Raw genomic sequence first — 15,594 nt, 5'->3', positions numbered from 1 at the left:
ATATTTTTGTTTTTTTTTTTCCTCTTTTTTTTCTATATAAAGTTTTTACGAGTAGATATATAGAACAGCTTTCTATTTAACGTTAAATTTTAATAATAAAAAGATCAGAGAGAACATTCTCTTCTTCATAAAAGGAGTCAAATACAAATGAAAATAGAAGAAAAAAAAACCATTTGTGACCCAAATACATAAAAATGCTTTTTTTTATATACCAAATTGAAAAAGATGAAGACTTTATCATCAACTCCATCAGAAAAGAGCTTGGAAACAGAAAATTGAACCTGCTTGCTAGAAGAGATGACAACAGATTCACTCTCAAGCCAAGTCTATGTGCAATAGCATGGCCAATTTCCTTAGTGGAAGCTATCACAAATGTTACCTTTCCTTCAAATCTCTTACCTTTTCCATTTTTCTTTCTACGCAATCAACCCAACTCAGCTAAAAGAAAGAGCCTTTTTTTGTGTGTTTGATTGAGAAATGACAAAAAGGAAAGAAGGAAGATCAACCATTTGAGGAGATGAATGAGAAAAAACAACTCTGATTAGGGACGACTAAGTAATTTTCAAAACAATAGCACACCTCACCCTTTCAACAAGTTGCAGATCACAAATTTCAGCCACTTATTAAAAGCTTAATGTATCTGACAGATAAAATAAGTGGTCCACGTGTGCAGTAGTTTATATTTGTTTAACTCAACCTTAGGTGTTAAAACATTGTTGATTAGTGAAAGTGGCATCTTTGGTTTTTGCTCCCACGATTTCTCTTGCAAACTATGTTCCTGTGAAATATCTTTCCCTCAGATTAAAACCGCCCTTTTGAATTTCAAGAAATCAATTAAGATCATTGAAGGCAAGTGAACTCTAATCTCATCTACTTCTTAGAAAAGTCGTAGTTGCCTTTCATATTCTATAATTTGTCACTATCTCTTTTGTTTTTTCTACTACGTGACTTTTGCAATAATAATATAGTATAATTTTGTAACTACATATATACGATGAGGTGTAATTAATCACAGAATCATGCTCAAACAGCTACCTGAAATGGGAGAATCCATGTTTGTCTCCTTGTCCTTTCTAATGCTTTGTACCATGCTCCAAAGGGTGTGCTCACATGGAGATCAGCCTCTTTCAAAAGTTGCTGTGCATAAGGCAACAGTGTCACTTCTTGACCTTGCTTACATCAAAGCATCTCCAGCTATTCTTGGACAAGAAGTAAGTTTTGACATTGTAAATTCATCAGCAGTGTCACTTGTAAACTCTCTTGATGATAACCAACTTGTTTTAGTTTCCATATTATTGATATATTGCATATTGCCTCATTACTGATGTAAGTTTTACTGGTTTCTTTTATAGGGGCAAACTGTTGAGTGGATAACCCTAGAGTACAGTTCTCCAATTCCATCCATTGATGATTGGATTGGAGTATTCTCTCCTGCAAACTTTAGGTAACATTCAAAGTAGATGCCTATCTAAAATCTTGCCCTGGAACCTATAAAGGTTCTATTTAATTGTTTATGGTAGATATATCACATTTTATGTTAATAAGGGAAACGTAGACTTTTGATATTGGTAGATATTGTTTTTTAACAATATCTTCTATTTTTGATATTTATATTTGGTTGTCACATATACTTGTATCATTCTTCGTTATAACTATATTACCCTATGTGTATTCTAGGCACACAAGAGATTAATCCTATACTTAAGTTTTGTTATATTGAATAGTTTCAATCAAATTCTTGCCTTGTACAACCAAACCTGGTTGCTGAGTTTTAGTTGATTGCTCTTGTTTTGTGCATTTCAGTGCTTCCACATGTCCAAAAGAAAACCGTAGAGTCTATCCACCACTATTGTGTTCTGCGCCCATTAAGGTATCACTGACCTGTCCTATGTTTAGTAATGACATCACCACAATTTATCTTTTTCTGTAGCCTTTCTTGAAGCTAGGGAAAGTTATCAAAGAAAATGTAGAAGTGAAGGTCTAATGAATGTTTACCCCATTGTGCAGTATCAATATGCAAATTACTCAAGCCCCCTATACAAAGTACATGGAAAAGGGTTTCTGAAGCTTCGGTTGATCAATCAGAGATCAGATTTCTCATTTGCACTATTTTCTGGTGGCTTGTCAAGTGTAGGCCATCATTAGTTTGAACTTTCTTGATCAAGTGGATGTTAATATTCTATGATTTTTATTCTTCTACAAATCAAGTTGCATTGACATAATTTCGGAGTAGATTTGGTCCATGAGAATATTGCCATTTTTTTTTTCTTTTTTGAACAGTGAATAGAAGTTCGCAAATTCCTTTATAGAAGTTATCATTTTTATTTGTTTCTCTTTGCAGTATGCATTTTTTGTCCAGTTCTGCTCTGCTTTTCTATCAGTCATATTTTCCTTCGGATACTGTGGAAGTCTTAGCATTATCTCTTTTATGATTTTTCTATTCTCATTCTATCAGTGTACATGAATTGTAAATATTAGCTCCTCTTATGCTTTCATTTCACCCCTGATATGCTTTCTATATAGGCTAATGTAATATCTGAACAGAATGTAGGAAAGTTTCCATTCCCTTGTTCAAGAAATGAACAGAATGGTAAAGAGACTACTAGACAGCAAGTTGGTTCCACCCCCAAATTAGGACAGAAGAAAAGCAGAGGTATTGGGTACAATAGATACGAACAATGGAAACCAATAGTAGTTTCAATGCACATTCATATATCAGCAACCAAATACACAACACAGACAGCTCATGCTCAAAGTTTCACAAACATAGACACAAAAAAAACCAAATCGCTCACCTGATTTTCCTCATTTGCATACTGGTATTATGGATGACACACATTTCTTTTGGATTTACGTATGTTTACATTACAATCCTAATTAGTGGATCTATAATGTTGGCCTAGTGGTAAAAGTTGGAAGGGGGTGGAAGATATTGTAGGTTAACTTTCCCACTAACATTTGGGAGATATATGGCTGGTTTGAAGGATTTGAAAGAGAGGGTAGGAGAGGTTGTGGGTTTAACTCCCCCACTAACAAAAACTAACAACTAACATCTGTCAATAAAAAAAAAAAATCCTAATTAGTAATATCAATTACATTGCCCAATTCTACATATTTAGTAACAATTTTATGTCTCTCCTAAACTCCTAGTTTGCTCATCAATTATGAAATGACTAAATGCATTTTCTTATTCGTTTGTATTTACCTCATGACAGCCAAAGCTTGTGGCTGTGTCAAATAAAATAGCTTTTGCTAATCCAAATGCTCCAGTTTACCCTCGCCTGGCACTAGGAAAGTCATGGAATGAGGTTAGTTCTTATTCTCTAGTCCTCGATTGCATAAAACTTACACAGTTGAAATTTTCCTATGTTAGCAAATGTTATGTGAACTTTTGCATGAAAAAAGCATACAGCATGCTGGTACTATCTCTTTTAGTTTTACTTTAAATTACATTTTTGTTTCATTTGCTATTTTTCATTAGATGGTTTCTTTCATTTTATCAAAATAAGACAGTATCATTTCGATCTTTAAATCAGATGACTGTAACATGGACAAGTGGATACGGGATCAGTGATGCTGAACCTTTTGTTCAATGGGGTCCGAAAGGAGGGGATCATATGCATTCACCTGCTGAGACCCTGACTTTCACTAGCGATAGCATGTGTGGTATGGGAACTCATCAACCAGTAAATTTATGCACTTAATCATTCAGTTTGATGGATTTTCTTTTTCAAAAAGGTTGTTCATTGCACACTATAATTATCTATTTCTGAACAGGTTCACCAGCAAGAACAGTGGGATGGCGTGACCCTGGATACATACACACAAGTCATCTAAAAGAACTGTGGCCCAATAGATTGTATGTTATTTCTAGATTAGGCCTAGTTTTAAGCACTTTTCAATTTTATGTTTCCCTTGGAAAGGTGTACGGCATATCCATGAATCTGATATTCAGATTTTGTTTACCTTAAAGTACATTACCTTTTCAATAATTTTGTGAGAGCACTCTGAAGCCATCAATTTTTATTTGATACTGTTATCTATTATGGTTGAACACCACCTGGTAGATTCTTGTTATCTTGTTGCATTGTCACCATATGCCATATATTTCAGCTTGATTTTGATCTGTTATCCAATACTATTCTTTTGTTATTGAGCTCCATACTAGGTAAAACCTATTGTGTTGAACCATATTTTCTACTTAAATCGTGTTTGCTATAGTGAAGTCATGACAATATAATTGTGCTTTCTACTGATTGTGCAGATATGAGTACAAGATAGGACACAAATTAAACAATGGTACATTTATCTGGAGCGGAAACTATCAGTTCAGAGCACCTCCTTTTCCTGGACAGAAATCCTTACAACGTGTTCTCATATTTGGAGATATGGGAAAGGTTTGAACTGTTTCAAAAAAGTATGCATTCATATATTCGATGGATGACATCTGTCATGTTTTTCAGTGACGTTGGTCCTATATATATGATAATTAATTTGATATCTAAAATTGTGATATATGCTCATACTCAGTATATTATATCAATATCTTGCTTGGACATTCAAAATTCTAGTCTATTGTATTTAGCCAAAGAATATACTATAGAATGAATGAATACTTATGAGAAGACTTGTTTCGTTACTCATTCTTCATGAGGCAGCCATAGTTTCATGTGTTCTACATACAAAGTGGATATAATTGTTTTAAGTGTAAGATGTAGTTGTTAGTAATACAATGGTGATGAGGATTATTCTTAGTCTCGACGAATTTTGGACATAACTAGGGTTTGGAAGTCACTTATAATATCAATAATATTATATATGAGATTTAGAGAACGATATTATCAAGGATTGACAACACTTGAAGAATTGGAAAATACAAATTCTGACTTGTAGAACTGATAATAGATGGGAAAAGACTTAAAAACAGGTACACCACAAACAATGAGGTTTGATAAGCCTTGAAGATGCCCACAAGCCTTGTATTGGGTCTTGGGCTTCCATTTGATCTTGAGTATGGACTTCATGATTATTAAGAGTTTCAGCATTCTCAATGATTATCATTCCCCTCTTCAAAAGTCTTTGTCCTCAAATCTGATAAATCATCACCCACATCAAAAGAAGAGAGATCAACCACATTAAAAGTATTATTTACCCTGCAAATCTAGTTTGTAGGCATTATCATTTATCTTGGCCAATACTTGAAAAGGACCATCCACTCTTGGCATAAGCTTAGACTTCATTTGTGTTGAGAATCACTCTTTTCTGAAATGCACTCATACCCAGTCACGTAGTTCAAATGTAACGCTTTTTCTTCCTTTGTTGGCATATTTTACATACTCTTCCATTTTCCTCTCAATTTGGGCCTCCATGTAACTTCTTGACATATTCTGCTTTATCCTGCCTAGATTGATCCTTATATTGAGAAATGTTAGGTAATGGTAACAAATCCAAAGGAGTTAAAGGATTAAAACCATAAACAATTTCAAATGGTGACAATTGAGTAGTATTATGTATAGCCTTGTTGTAAGCAAATTCAACAAGTGGTAAACACTCTTCCCAAGTTCTAAGATTTTTCATAATTGTAGCTCTAAGAAGAGTGGAAAGGATTATATTCACCACCTGAGTTTGTCTACTGGGGTGACAAGTTGTTGAAAACAACAATTTAGTTCCAATCTTACCCCACAAAGTCCTCCATAAGTGACTAAGAAATTTAGAATCTGGGTCACTTACAATGCTTTTAGGAAAGTTGTGCAATCTTCGTAAAAAGTGGAGCACATCAAATGGTTGTAGTTGTGGCTGCATCAACCATATTTGTCTATATTTTCCCGCAATATCAACAATCTTGATGAGACTAAACACGACTATAATTTAAAACCTTGTGCCTATGAGATCAATGATGAGTATTTGATGCATAGTTAACCATGCAGGAGGAAGTTGACGGTTCCAACGAATACAACAATTTCCAGCATGGCTCAATTAACACTACTCTGCAGCTTATCCAGGACTTGGAAAACGTTGACGTTGTTTTCCATATTGGAGATATATGTTATGCAAATGGTTACCTTTCTCAATGGGATCAATTTACAGCACAGGTGGAGCCAATTGCATCAGCTGTGCCCTACATGATTGCAAGGTTTTTTATACAGCTTACCAAAATATTAGTCTAGGATGTGTTTTATTTTATTTATTTATTTATAAAAAAAGATACTCTTGTGGTGTCTTTGGCCTTACAGTGGGAACCATGAGCGAGATTGGCCTGGAACAGGATCCTTTTACGAGAACATGGATTCTGGAGGAGAATGTGGTGTGTTGGCACAGACTATGTTCTACACCCCTGCTTCAAACAGGGCTAAGGTTTGGTATGATAATATAACCTCCATTTGAGATGATAATCACTAAAATAAATTTTGTAAATTGTATGATTTTTCCTGTGTAGAAAGTTTATCTTCTTTTGGGTTTAATGATTTTTCATGATTTGGGTATGAACAAAATGAATTCCTAAGAATTGCAATGTTATTCAATGAAGTGTAAATAGTCAAAATAATTCTAAGGCTTTCCATTTTTGCACCATCTCTTTTTCTTTTTTTGTTAACGATGCTACCCTTTTCTTAAACTATTATTCCAAAACTATCCTCATTTAACCTGAAAAGGTTTACAAATCACTTTTGAGAAGTTAATCCCAAGAATTATTTAAACTCTCTTCCAGAATTTGAACTGCGAAGTGATTCAGGGGAAAAAATGTTGCTAGAGTTTACAAATCACTCAAAGAATCAGACTTCTGAAAAAATTATTACGTTCTGGAATAAAAATTTTGAAGAAATAATGACATTTTCATTTTGTTTTATGATAACAGTTAAAATATGAATAAAGGGTAATACCATTAACATAAAAAAGTAGAGCAACAAGAAACACCACCTTATATTGATCATATTATCATCAGTTCCTAAAATATGCAGTTCATTAGTCTGAGTTAATCGGCATCAAGATCATTAAGGGTTTTCATTCACACTCTTTTTTGGATTCAAAGTAAATAGGAGGAAAAAGATAACGAGGCAGGTTCAATATGTAAAGCTTATAAGGAATATCATTTATTTTAGTTATGGCAAAAAAATACACTTTAGTTTTTGGAAGGTTAATGTAATGAGGCATTGTAATAATTTCATAATAAAGTTCACTAATGGTTGCTTTTGGTTTAAAAGCTTTAGGTAGTATTGAATATTCAACACATCAGGTATTTGGAACGTGTTACATTTCTACTTCTTTCACCAGGTATTCAATTGACTATGGCATGTTCCGCTTCTGTATTGCTGACACTGAACATGATTGGAGAGAAGGAACAGAACAATACAAGTTCATTGAGCATTGTTTCGCTTCAGTTGACAGACAAAAACAGCCGTGGCTAATATTCCTTGCACATAGGGTACTTGGATACTCCTCTTGTATCTGTTATGCAGAAGAGGGATCATTTGCTGAACCAATGGGGAGAGAGAGCCTGCAAAAGCTATGGCAGAAGTACAAGGTGGACATTGCCGTATATGGCCATGTGCACAATTATGAGAGGACATGCCCAATATACCAGGTTTCTTCAACCGTGTGCTTTCTTCCATTCAATTTTTTTAATATAAAGCTAATATTTACATTAACAACACACATCAAGAATTAGGCGTAAAGAAATCAAAAGGCCAAGTTCCCTAATCCCTACTGTGCTTTTCTTGACCAAAATGAAACAAATAGCATTTTACATGCCACAAATATAACGACAATGTGCATTTTCTCTACTAACAACTATCTTTTACATTTTGCAACAGAATATCTGCACTAATGAAGAGAAACACCACTATAAGGGAACCTTAAAGGGGACAATACATATTGTTGCTGGTGGTGGTGGAGCTAGCCTTTCAACATTTACTTCCCTCAAAACCAAATGGAGCATCTTTAAAGACTATGACTATGGATTTGTAAAACTAACTGCTTTTGATCACTCAAATTTGTTGTTTGAGTACAAGAAGAGCCGAGATGGGAAGGTTTATGACTCCTTCAATATATCACGTGATTATAGAGACATATTGGCCTGCACCATGGATAGTTGCCCAAGTATAACAATGGCATCTTGATTGATGAAATAGTGAAAGATTCAATGTATCCAGCCATGTTGAAGCAGTGAATTATGAGTAAATTATCTTCCACAAGCAAATAGATGTTATATTTGGCTGCAAGCTGTCATCTTGACCAATGCGAACGCACACTCAATTTATTGGTATTGAAGTTTAAGCTGCAAGCACTTTCTTGTACCTAAAATAAAATAGGAGAGCGAAATACAATGCTATACAAGCAATACCAGTAATTACCAAAACCAAATTGAATCCAGATGGATAGTCAAAAACTGTGGTTTCAAAGTTCATTCCAAATACACCTGCTACAGCAGTAAATACTGCAGCTACCAATGTAGCAGCTGTAAGAAGCAGCTCAAACTGTATTAGCTGGTTTTGAATATTTCCCTGTAATAAATAGAGTGAAAAGTAATGCTGCCTGAGGACACAGTTTAGAGCATCAAAGAATTAAAGGAATATTCAGCAGAATGTTGCAAACTGTTAATGTCAGCTTACCAATTTTATGTTGATAAAATCTTCTGTGTCGTCAATGTATTCTTTGAGCTGCATTACCAGCAGAAAAAAAAAATTATTTAGCACTTGTATGAAGAGCCTAAATAATAAAACCATATGCTATTAGTTAATATAAAATATAACTGTGGCTGCTACTCATAAGAAAAAAAGTCATAATGCAACAGCTGATTGGGTGAAGGCTTGCCTGAGCTAGTTTAATGTTTATATAAGTACCTTAGATATATTACCCAATACTATGATATCCAACGTAAGATACCCTATGTTATAAGCAACATGGGTAGATTGTAATGCTACAGCTGAGTAGGTCAAACTTTTCATACCGATAATAGTGTGTTAAGAGTATTATCAATGACTACAAAATATGCTTCAAGCAACATTTCGAGTGGCTCAATCCTTTCCCCATTATCAGAAGAGACCATTGAGCTACCATGTTTACTAGAATTCCCAATGCTGCTGAAAGCCCTTTGCAACATCTGGACTCCACTAGTTGTTCGCTCGGGTGAAGCAGGAGCTGACTTCGAAATCACTCTACCAGATACATTAGTTTGAAAACAATCATTAATAGTGTAAGTATCAGATCTTCTCTTTTTCTCAGTTAGACACATCTCAGCCATGTCACCATCATCATCCATAAGATGTTCTATTTCATCACGAACCTGGGAATTAACAAGGAGTTACTAGTTGCAGATAATAGAAAGCCACAAAAATGAGAATAGTAATCAAGGATAATAATTCAACATTGATCAACCTTCTGAACTCGTTGAGTCAAAGCAAGCAGGTGACCTTTAAATCTCCTAACACGTTCCAGATTTAGAGTACTGATAGATGAGGCTAGTTCATCTAGCACGGGATATATTTCCATTTCCAGTTCGTTTACCTGTCAAATAACATCCTTCTCAATATAAGGGATTCAAGATGACAATTTAATTGCATAAGGCTGGAAGCTTATTCAACATCTTTTTCTATGCGTTCAGCTATGCATATGATATAATGTGACAAACGTAATGACCTCAATTCCAACACTAAAACAACCATTTGCAAGATACAAGCTATACGACTATACCTAGTCTTGAGCCACTGAAATTTGCATTACAATGATCTAGGTCCTAAAATAAAATTAGATATCAGAGGAGTGATAAACCTTCACTCCTATGGATTTCTTCGGGGACATTGTGAAACTTCATATGTTAATTTTAAATCTTGCATTGGTTTTTGCCCAATTTCTCTTGTTTTACAACAAAATTAATGAAGTAGATGAGTTCAGATGAAAATAGGTCATCACATTTGAAGGAGATATAAACCAAAATGATTTTATGAAGATATCAACAAAAGGATTTGTTGAAGAAAATTATAGAGATATGTGTTCTGAGGCAATTTAAAGAAACTCTATCCAAACAAAATATATCCAATCTCAATCTCAAATTTGGTGGAAATAATGAAGCAATCCTCTCTCTATCCGTATGAAATGAGTAGGAACTATGGATTGGATACACTCATCTTTGATCATCTTTCATAATACCTCAATTATTTTACTCATAATTCACAATATTCTGTCATCTTGTCAATCTTGGAGCATCACAAACATAAATTGTCAAATAGTACACAATAGCAGCAATAACTCAACCCAAAGTCATTGCCACTATTGCAGTGGTTAGTTAGTGTAGCAGGAAAAACTGAAAACAGGGTGAAATCGTTTTGTTCATACATCGCTTAGTGTAGCGCACTTCTCGTTCTCTTGGGTATGAAGAATATATTTAAAATTATGACCTTTGTTATATAGTAATACCAAAGTTGAAGATTCGTCTCCTGGATCAATAGAAATTTATCTAAATGACATTCTTGCAAATTATAAATTGCTACACATGAATTTCTATATGAATTTAAACAAATAGAGACAATTATGACAACTAGCTGGGAGAAAAAAAGTCTAGCAAAGTCTCAAGGTTTTGGGTGAGATTGTTTGATGGTATAATATTTATAAATAGTATAAAAAGTATTATAAAATATTTCTTAAAAATATTATATCAAAATTTGTATACATTTTAATACCAACAAACTTATTAAAAGGTTTAAAAAATCTCAATTGAATATCACCAAATTTTTCTGTTTTCCTTAAATAAATTCTGATAATTTAATTGAATACCACAATGCTTATTTATATCATTCAAGAGTCTTGATTCAACACCAGAAGAATTTTTGATAAAAAAAATCTTTCAAAATCCTAATTAAAGCACTCTCCTTAAATTATAATTTCCATCCATTACTTATGAACATACCTTAAATTTTGGATTTGTATTATTATTTTTTAGCTTTAATAGAAAGTCTACTATAAATGATTCAGTATAATCTAAAAAATTCAAGCACGTATTCTTAAAAGTTAGAGTTGATTGCTGCATGGAAAAGGGATTTTATCTTTTTATTCCATTTTTTCTACCATCTTTTGAATCTTTATGATTGAAATATATGTTTGAGTACCAGGCATTTTTTCATTCTATAACTAAATCCACAGTTTGGGCTATGGTGGACCTTGGGATTTGATTGTGGACCTTCCCAGTTTTAAATATATTGTATTTCTGTTCATTAGGTTTGTTACATTGCACTTAGCTGAATTCAATTGGCCATTCTTAGATGTATGAGGATGGATTGATTAATGATGACAAATATAATTAATCATCAGGTATAAGGCAAATCAGGTCAATGGTTATTCAATAACCAAACGGAAACTTACTCAATTGTTTAATGGATAGCACCCAACAATCTCTTGCACTTATATATGGGAATATGGAATTATAGTAATTCAACACAACTGAGTCATGAACCATAGATTCATCTATAATTGATATCCTTGTGTTTATTTATGTCTGCAAATTACTCCATTGTGCATTACTTAGTTTTTGTTCTTATTCTACATTTTTTCACCCTCTTAATTTGTTGTCTAAATGGATTAAGAGTCTTGCAACATTGGTAATTGCTAATGGCTAATTTCACACATCAGATGCTCATAGCAACCAAAACCAGAATTCATGTTTGTTATCTTGACAATCAAATATCATTTGCAATGTTATCCGCCCCACCCTTAATTTTTATTCTACCATAAACAATGATAGGGTAGAAATTGATGTAGGACAAAGAGGAGTCATTCATAATTATATGTCAGACACCTGGACTTCTATTCAAGCTGTTACAACTTGAAACTGATAAGCTGATGTACCAGAGTACTGCCCACATACCATTCATGATTTTAAGTTCAGGTATTTCGAAAAGGCAAGTGTCTAACATTGCCTTGTTTTTATTTTCCATTGCACACGTGATAGTGAGACACATAAGTGTTGCTAAAATGTGATTTAATTAAAGTATTTTTTCAATACAAAGCCATTATATTTTGAGTCAGATTACGGTTTTTAAATGTTATGTTACCATTATTCAAAGTGTCATATTATGGTTTTGAGCCATTACTCTGTCAGATATATTTTCGATTTAATGCATACTAATGTTTTGGTATTCAACATTTTTATCTGCCCGTTTATTTCTTATTTAATGATTAGGAAAATTATTCCATATAATCACTCTATAAATAACCTCTTTTAAGACAGGTTTTGCATACACCAGACAATTCTCTTATCCTTTCCTCTCTTCTTTCATTGGATTCTTCTGTTTTGCTAGTTATGCTGCTTTAATTCTTCTGAGAACTTTTCTCCTTTACTGAGACATGTACTAGTCGCTCCCATGGATTTCTGTTCGATTCTATTTATGCCTATAAGTTTAGAGTTTTAGATGATCTGGATATAGACCTAAGGGTTAGGATTTGTTTTCTTATAGGGTTTTCATACTATACAAATAGGTCTCTTGGCTGTATAATAAGAGAAATAGTTTTCCTTAATAATAGAAGTTTTCTTATATTTTCCTAGCTAGAAGACCACCACCCTTTTGTTTGTGTTTCAAATCTCCTTGCACACTATTTTACCTTAGTGCTACGCAAAATTAATCCTAGGGCTTTAACCAGCCAGAATCTTGATTGCAGTGAATGGTGGAAAATATTGTGGGCAGTCAATAGAGTATAATCACGGTCGAGTTATATAGATTATTTGAATTTGCAGGGAAATACTTAGAGTAATTTAACCATAATGACAAGCATGCAAATTCATAGCAACCATTTTCAAAGTAAATAAGAAAAACATAGAAAATATACTATCATATCACAGCCCTAAGGTGGAAGATTCCCCAAGTAGACCTTTAGGTCAATTTATACCTGAGCATCTAAAGACGTGCATGTCAATTCTAGAGCCAACTCCAGTGCCCTAATTTCAAAAGGTAGATCATCTGTTAAAAAATGGCAGACAAAGTAAGCAATCCTATGCAGTAATTATCTCCATCAGAAAACTTAAAAAAGTGCTTAATAGCTTGGAAATATTGTAGATTTAAGCATTAAGAAGAAATACTCCACAGCTAAAAGAAAATTCAATGTCTATCCGTTATTATTCTTCATCCATTCCCCAACAGTGTCCCAACAGAAAAGACAAATAGGTAAATTAAAATCGTCACAATAAACCTAGATACATATAAGACATTTTTTTAGAGTCTTCATTTCACCTAAATCTATATGTTACATCAATACGAGCTGAACTCCTTCCTTACCAGCTTTTTCATTCTTAAGGCGACTGCATAATTCTGACCTGTACTGACCAACACTACCATCCAATGAATTCATCAGGATGACCTCATCAGCAGTGATTATACATCGGATTTGCTCAAGGTTGACTACAATGGCCTTCTCCCGTCCTAATATTGCTGAAGGATAAATAAACATTGGATCCAATAGCCGGAGATCTCTAGAAGGCAAAGAACAATTTCTCATTATAGTTGCCTTGTCAAGTCTCACTGTCTCAAAATTCCCATCGTTACCAATTTTAATCCAAGACCGACTTCCATGACCTCTCTTCTTCAGGCCTGACATCCCAGTCCCACGATTTATTTGCGCATTGGAATAAGACCTCACACTGTCATCGCGAGACAAAGAAACCTCGGGTAGACTGGAAGAATAATCCTGATCTTGTGTTTCATCCATAGCAATTGCATTACAATTTTCTCACTTGCAATACTGATACAGAATTACTTTTAACTGTGGTAGTCTCCATCAGTATTCACTATTCAGCATTCATTTCCACCACAACCTTGATATACAGGTGACAACCGGATCAAGAACTGCATCTGAGGTGATCCATACGTTGTGCCTTTCTCAAATTAAAACCTGAAATTGGTACCGCGACAAGAAAATTACTGGACAACTGAATGTAAAAAAAAAAAAAAAAAAAATACAGAAAGAGGCCATATTCACGTACTCCATCTAATTGAAGAATTGACCGCAACCAATAAGAAAACTAACAAAGTGACGCCTGAGTCGATGTGAAAAACTAACAAATAGGAAAAAGAATGTTACACTTTAATTGAAGGAGCAAGGAACAGACAAGTAGTTTCAACTCAATAGAACAATACAACCTTAACCCAAATAAGCAATCAATAAAAACAAGGAAACAATCAATTAAACAATAACAAAACGAAAGGGGGAGAAAACGCAATGCTGTGATAATTACCATCATTCAATACATAATTTATCTTAAGATTAGAAAAATTGCTTTGCCAGTAAACTCCGCCAGATACTTTAAACTTGCCAACACTAACGTTGTGCCAAAATACCAATTCACACTAGGGAGTCCTTCAATCAATTTCAACCCAACTCAAACAAATTGACACGTTAAGCTCTCCATCATCTGAACTAAGTCTCACACTCCCACTCCTTAACCTTATACTGACAGCACCCACCCATTACCGAGTCTCATACAAGATTTCATCTTTTGCATAAATACCATCACCCGGTTAACAATTTCTATCAAATCAGATTTAAAGAGTGGAGTAAATCGAAAACCCAGAGTTACCTGAAGGTCGAGAATATGCAGAAAAGGTTTGAAAGGTGGAAGATGGGTTGAAGTAAGATTGCGAACGGGTTTCTATTCTCAGAGGGCAGAGCCGAAGAAGATTACGAACACTGCATTACGAGAAAAGTAATGATGGATTGTACGAACACTGCGATTTAACTTTTTTATTTGTTTTCGAAAGAGTAAAACAGCTTGACAAAGGTAGTTATTAGTTGCGAAAACGCTTAGTTGTATATGTTATGCGTTACATAAAAGGTTTCTTCTTCTGAAGTATTTGTTTTTTAATTTAGTTAATATGTGTTTTATTAAATATATAAAAAATGTTTTTTATCTTTAAATTAAATTGTAATTTTTTTTTCTGTATGTAAAAGTTATATAAAATATTTTTCTAAAAAATTATATATGTGTTATATTATAGTTAAGTGTGAAATTCTTTTTTTTTTATGAAAGGCACAGTTCACGTAATTTTTTAGAATGATATTTTATATTCCTTTCATAATAAATATTTTATATTTTAATTTAAAAATAAAATATAACTTTTTACAATAATTTGAAAAGAAAAAAATATATTTAATTTTTTTTATATGATAAAATATAAATGCAATTCCTATTAAGGTAATGTTTCTTCTTTATCCCTTCTTATATTGGTAAAACAAATGACCTCTGTAACCTAAAGTTAATTAAATATTTTATAATTTAATTTAAAAATAATATATATATATATATATATATATATATATATATATATATATATATTTTGCAATAATTTAAAAGCAAAAATCATATTAATTTTTTTGTTTGTATGATAAAATATAATGCAATTCCTACTATAAGGTAATGTTTCTTCCTTATCTCCTTCTTAGATTGATAAAATAAAAGAAATCTGTAACCTAAAAATTAATTAAAGATGGAATATATTAACAGTTGATATATTATAATTTTTTTACAACAATGGTATTGCAATAAAGTATTTACTGATTTTATTGATAAATAGTATATGTCTAAGAATACATGTCTCACTATTTTAAATTTTATTT

At 33.1% G+C, this 15,594-nt stretch overlaps 2 protein-coding genes across 5 annotated transcripts; one reads left to right on the top strand and one right to left on the bottom strand.

Annotated features, from left to right (window-relative positions):
• Positions 1-207: 207 nt before the first annotated feature.
• On the top strand, positions 208-8,144 carry LOC106755311 (probable inactive purple acid phosphatase 1). 2 transcript variants are annotated; one of them, XM_014637438.2, is made up of 13 exons: positions 208-849; positions 1,032-1,211; positions 1,353-1,444; positions 1,804-1,870; positions 2,008-2,130; positions 3,216-3,308; positions 3,537-3,666; positions 3,778-3,859; positions 4,265-4,397; positions 5,928-6,133; positions 6,234-6,359; positions 7,270-7,579; positions 7,809-8,144. In XM_014637438.2, the coding sequence occupies exons 2-13, from the start codon at positions 1,041-1,043 to the stop codon at positions 8,112-8,114; spliced, it is 1,839 nt and encodes a 612-aa protein (XP_014492924.1). In that variant the 5' UTR covers positions 208-849; positions 1,032-1,040; the 3' UTR covers positions 8,115-8,144. The 2 variants fall into 2 exon arrangements, with proteins under 2 accessions (XP_014492924.1, XP_022633923.1); XM_022778202.1 differs by having other exon boundaries at positions 1,016-1,211.
• Positions 8,129-14,773, bottom strand: LOC106755313 (magnesium transporter MRS2-5). Of its 3 annotated transcripts, none has more exons than XM_014637439.2 (8): positions 14,558-14,773; positions 13,964-14,035; positions 13,260-13,872; positions 12,874-12,944; positions 9,373-9,501; positions 8,945-9,280; positions 8,607-8,654; positions 8,129-8,498 (listed from the first exon to the last, which is right to left on the bottom strand). In XM_014637439.2, exons 3-8 carry the CDS (start codon positions 13,687-13,689, stop codon positions 8,268-8,270), a joined length of 1,245 nt encoding a protein of 414 aa, XP_014492925.1. In that variant the 5' UTR covers positions 13,690-13,872; positions 13,964-14,035; positions 14,558-14,773; the 3' UTR covers positions 8,129-8,267. The 3 variants fall into 3 exon arrangements, with proteins under 3 accessions (XP_014492925.1, XP_014492926.1, XP_014492927.1); XM_014637441.2 differs by having other exon boundaries at positions 8,344-8,529; XM_014637440.2 differs by lacking the exon at positions 13,964-14,035.
• Between the last annotated feature and the right edge of the window lie 821 nt (positions 14,774-15,594).

This window comes from Vigna radiata, unplaced genomic scaffold (assembly GCF_000741045.1).
Source record: "Vigna radiata var. radiata cultivar VC1973A unplaced genomic scaffold, Vradiata_ver6 scaffold_100, whole genome shotgun sequence".
NCBI classification, from domain to species: domain Eukaryota; kingdom Viridiplantae; phylum Streptophyta; class Magnoliopsida; order Fabales; family Fabaceae; genus Vigna; species Vigna radiata.
The sequence above is the reverse complement of the archived record's forward strand: the minus strand, read 5'-3'. Positions and strand labels throughout refer to the sequence as shown.

Bases quoted from the DNA above. Each gene is read 5' to 3' on its own strand.
- LOC106755313 (XM_014637439.2), bottom strand. From the start codon at position 13,689: ATGGATGAAACACAAGATCAGGATTATTCTTCCAGTCTACCCGAGGTT. The intron at 12,945-13,259 runs GTAAGGAAGGAG...ATTTTTTAACAG, and splicing joins CCTTAAGAATGAAAAAGCTG to ATGATCTACCTTTTGAAATT. The intron at 8,655-8,944 runs GTATGAAAAGTT...CTGGTAATGCAG, and splicing joins CTCTTAACACACTATTATCG to CTCAAAGAATACATTGACGA.
- LOC106755311 (XM_022778202.1), top strand. From the start codon at position 1,020: ATGCTCAAACAGCTACCTGAAATGGGAGAATCCATGTTTGTCTCCTTG. The intron at 1,445-1,803 runs GTAACATTCAAA...TGTGCATTTCAG, and splicing joins TTCTCTCCTGCAAACTTTAG to TGCTTCCACATGTCCAAAAG. The intron at 3,667-3,777 runs GTATGGGAACTC...ATTTCTGAACAG, and splicing joins CACTAGCGATAGCATGTGTG to GTTCACCAGCAAGAACAGTG.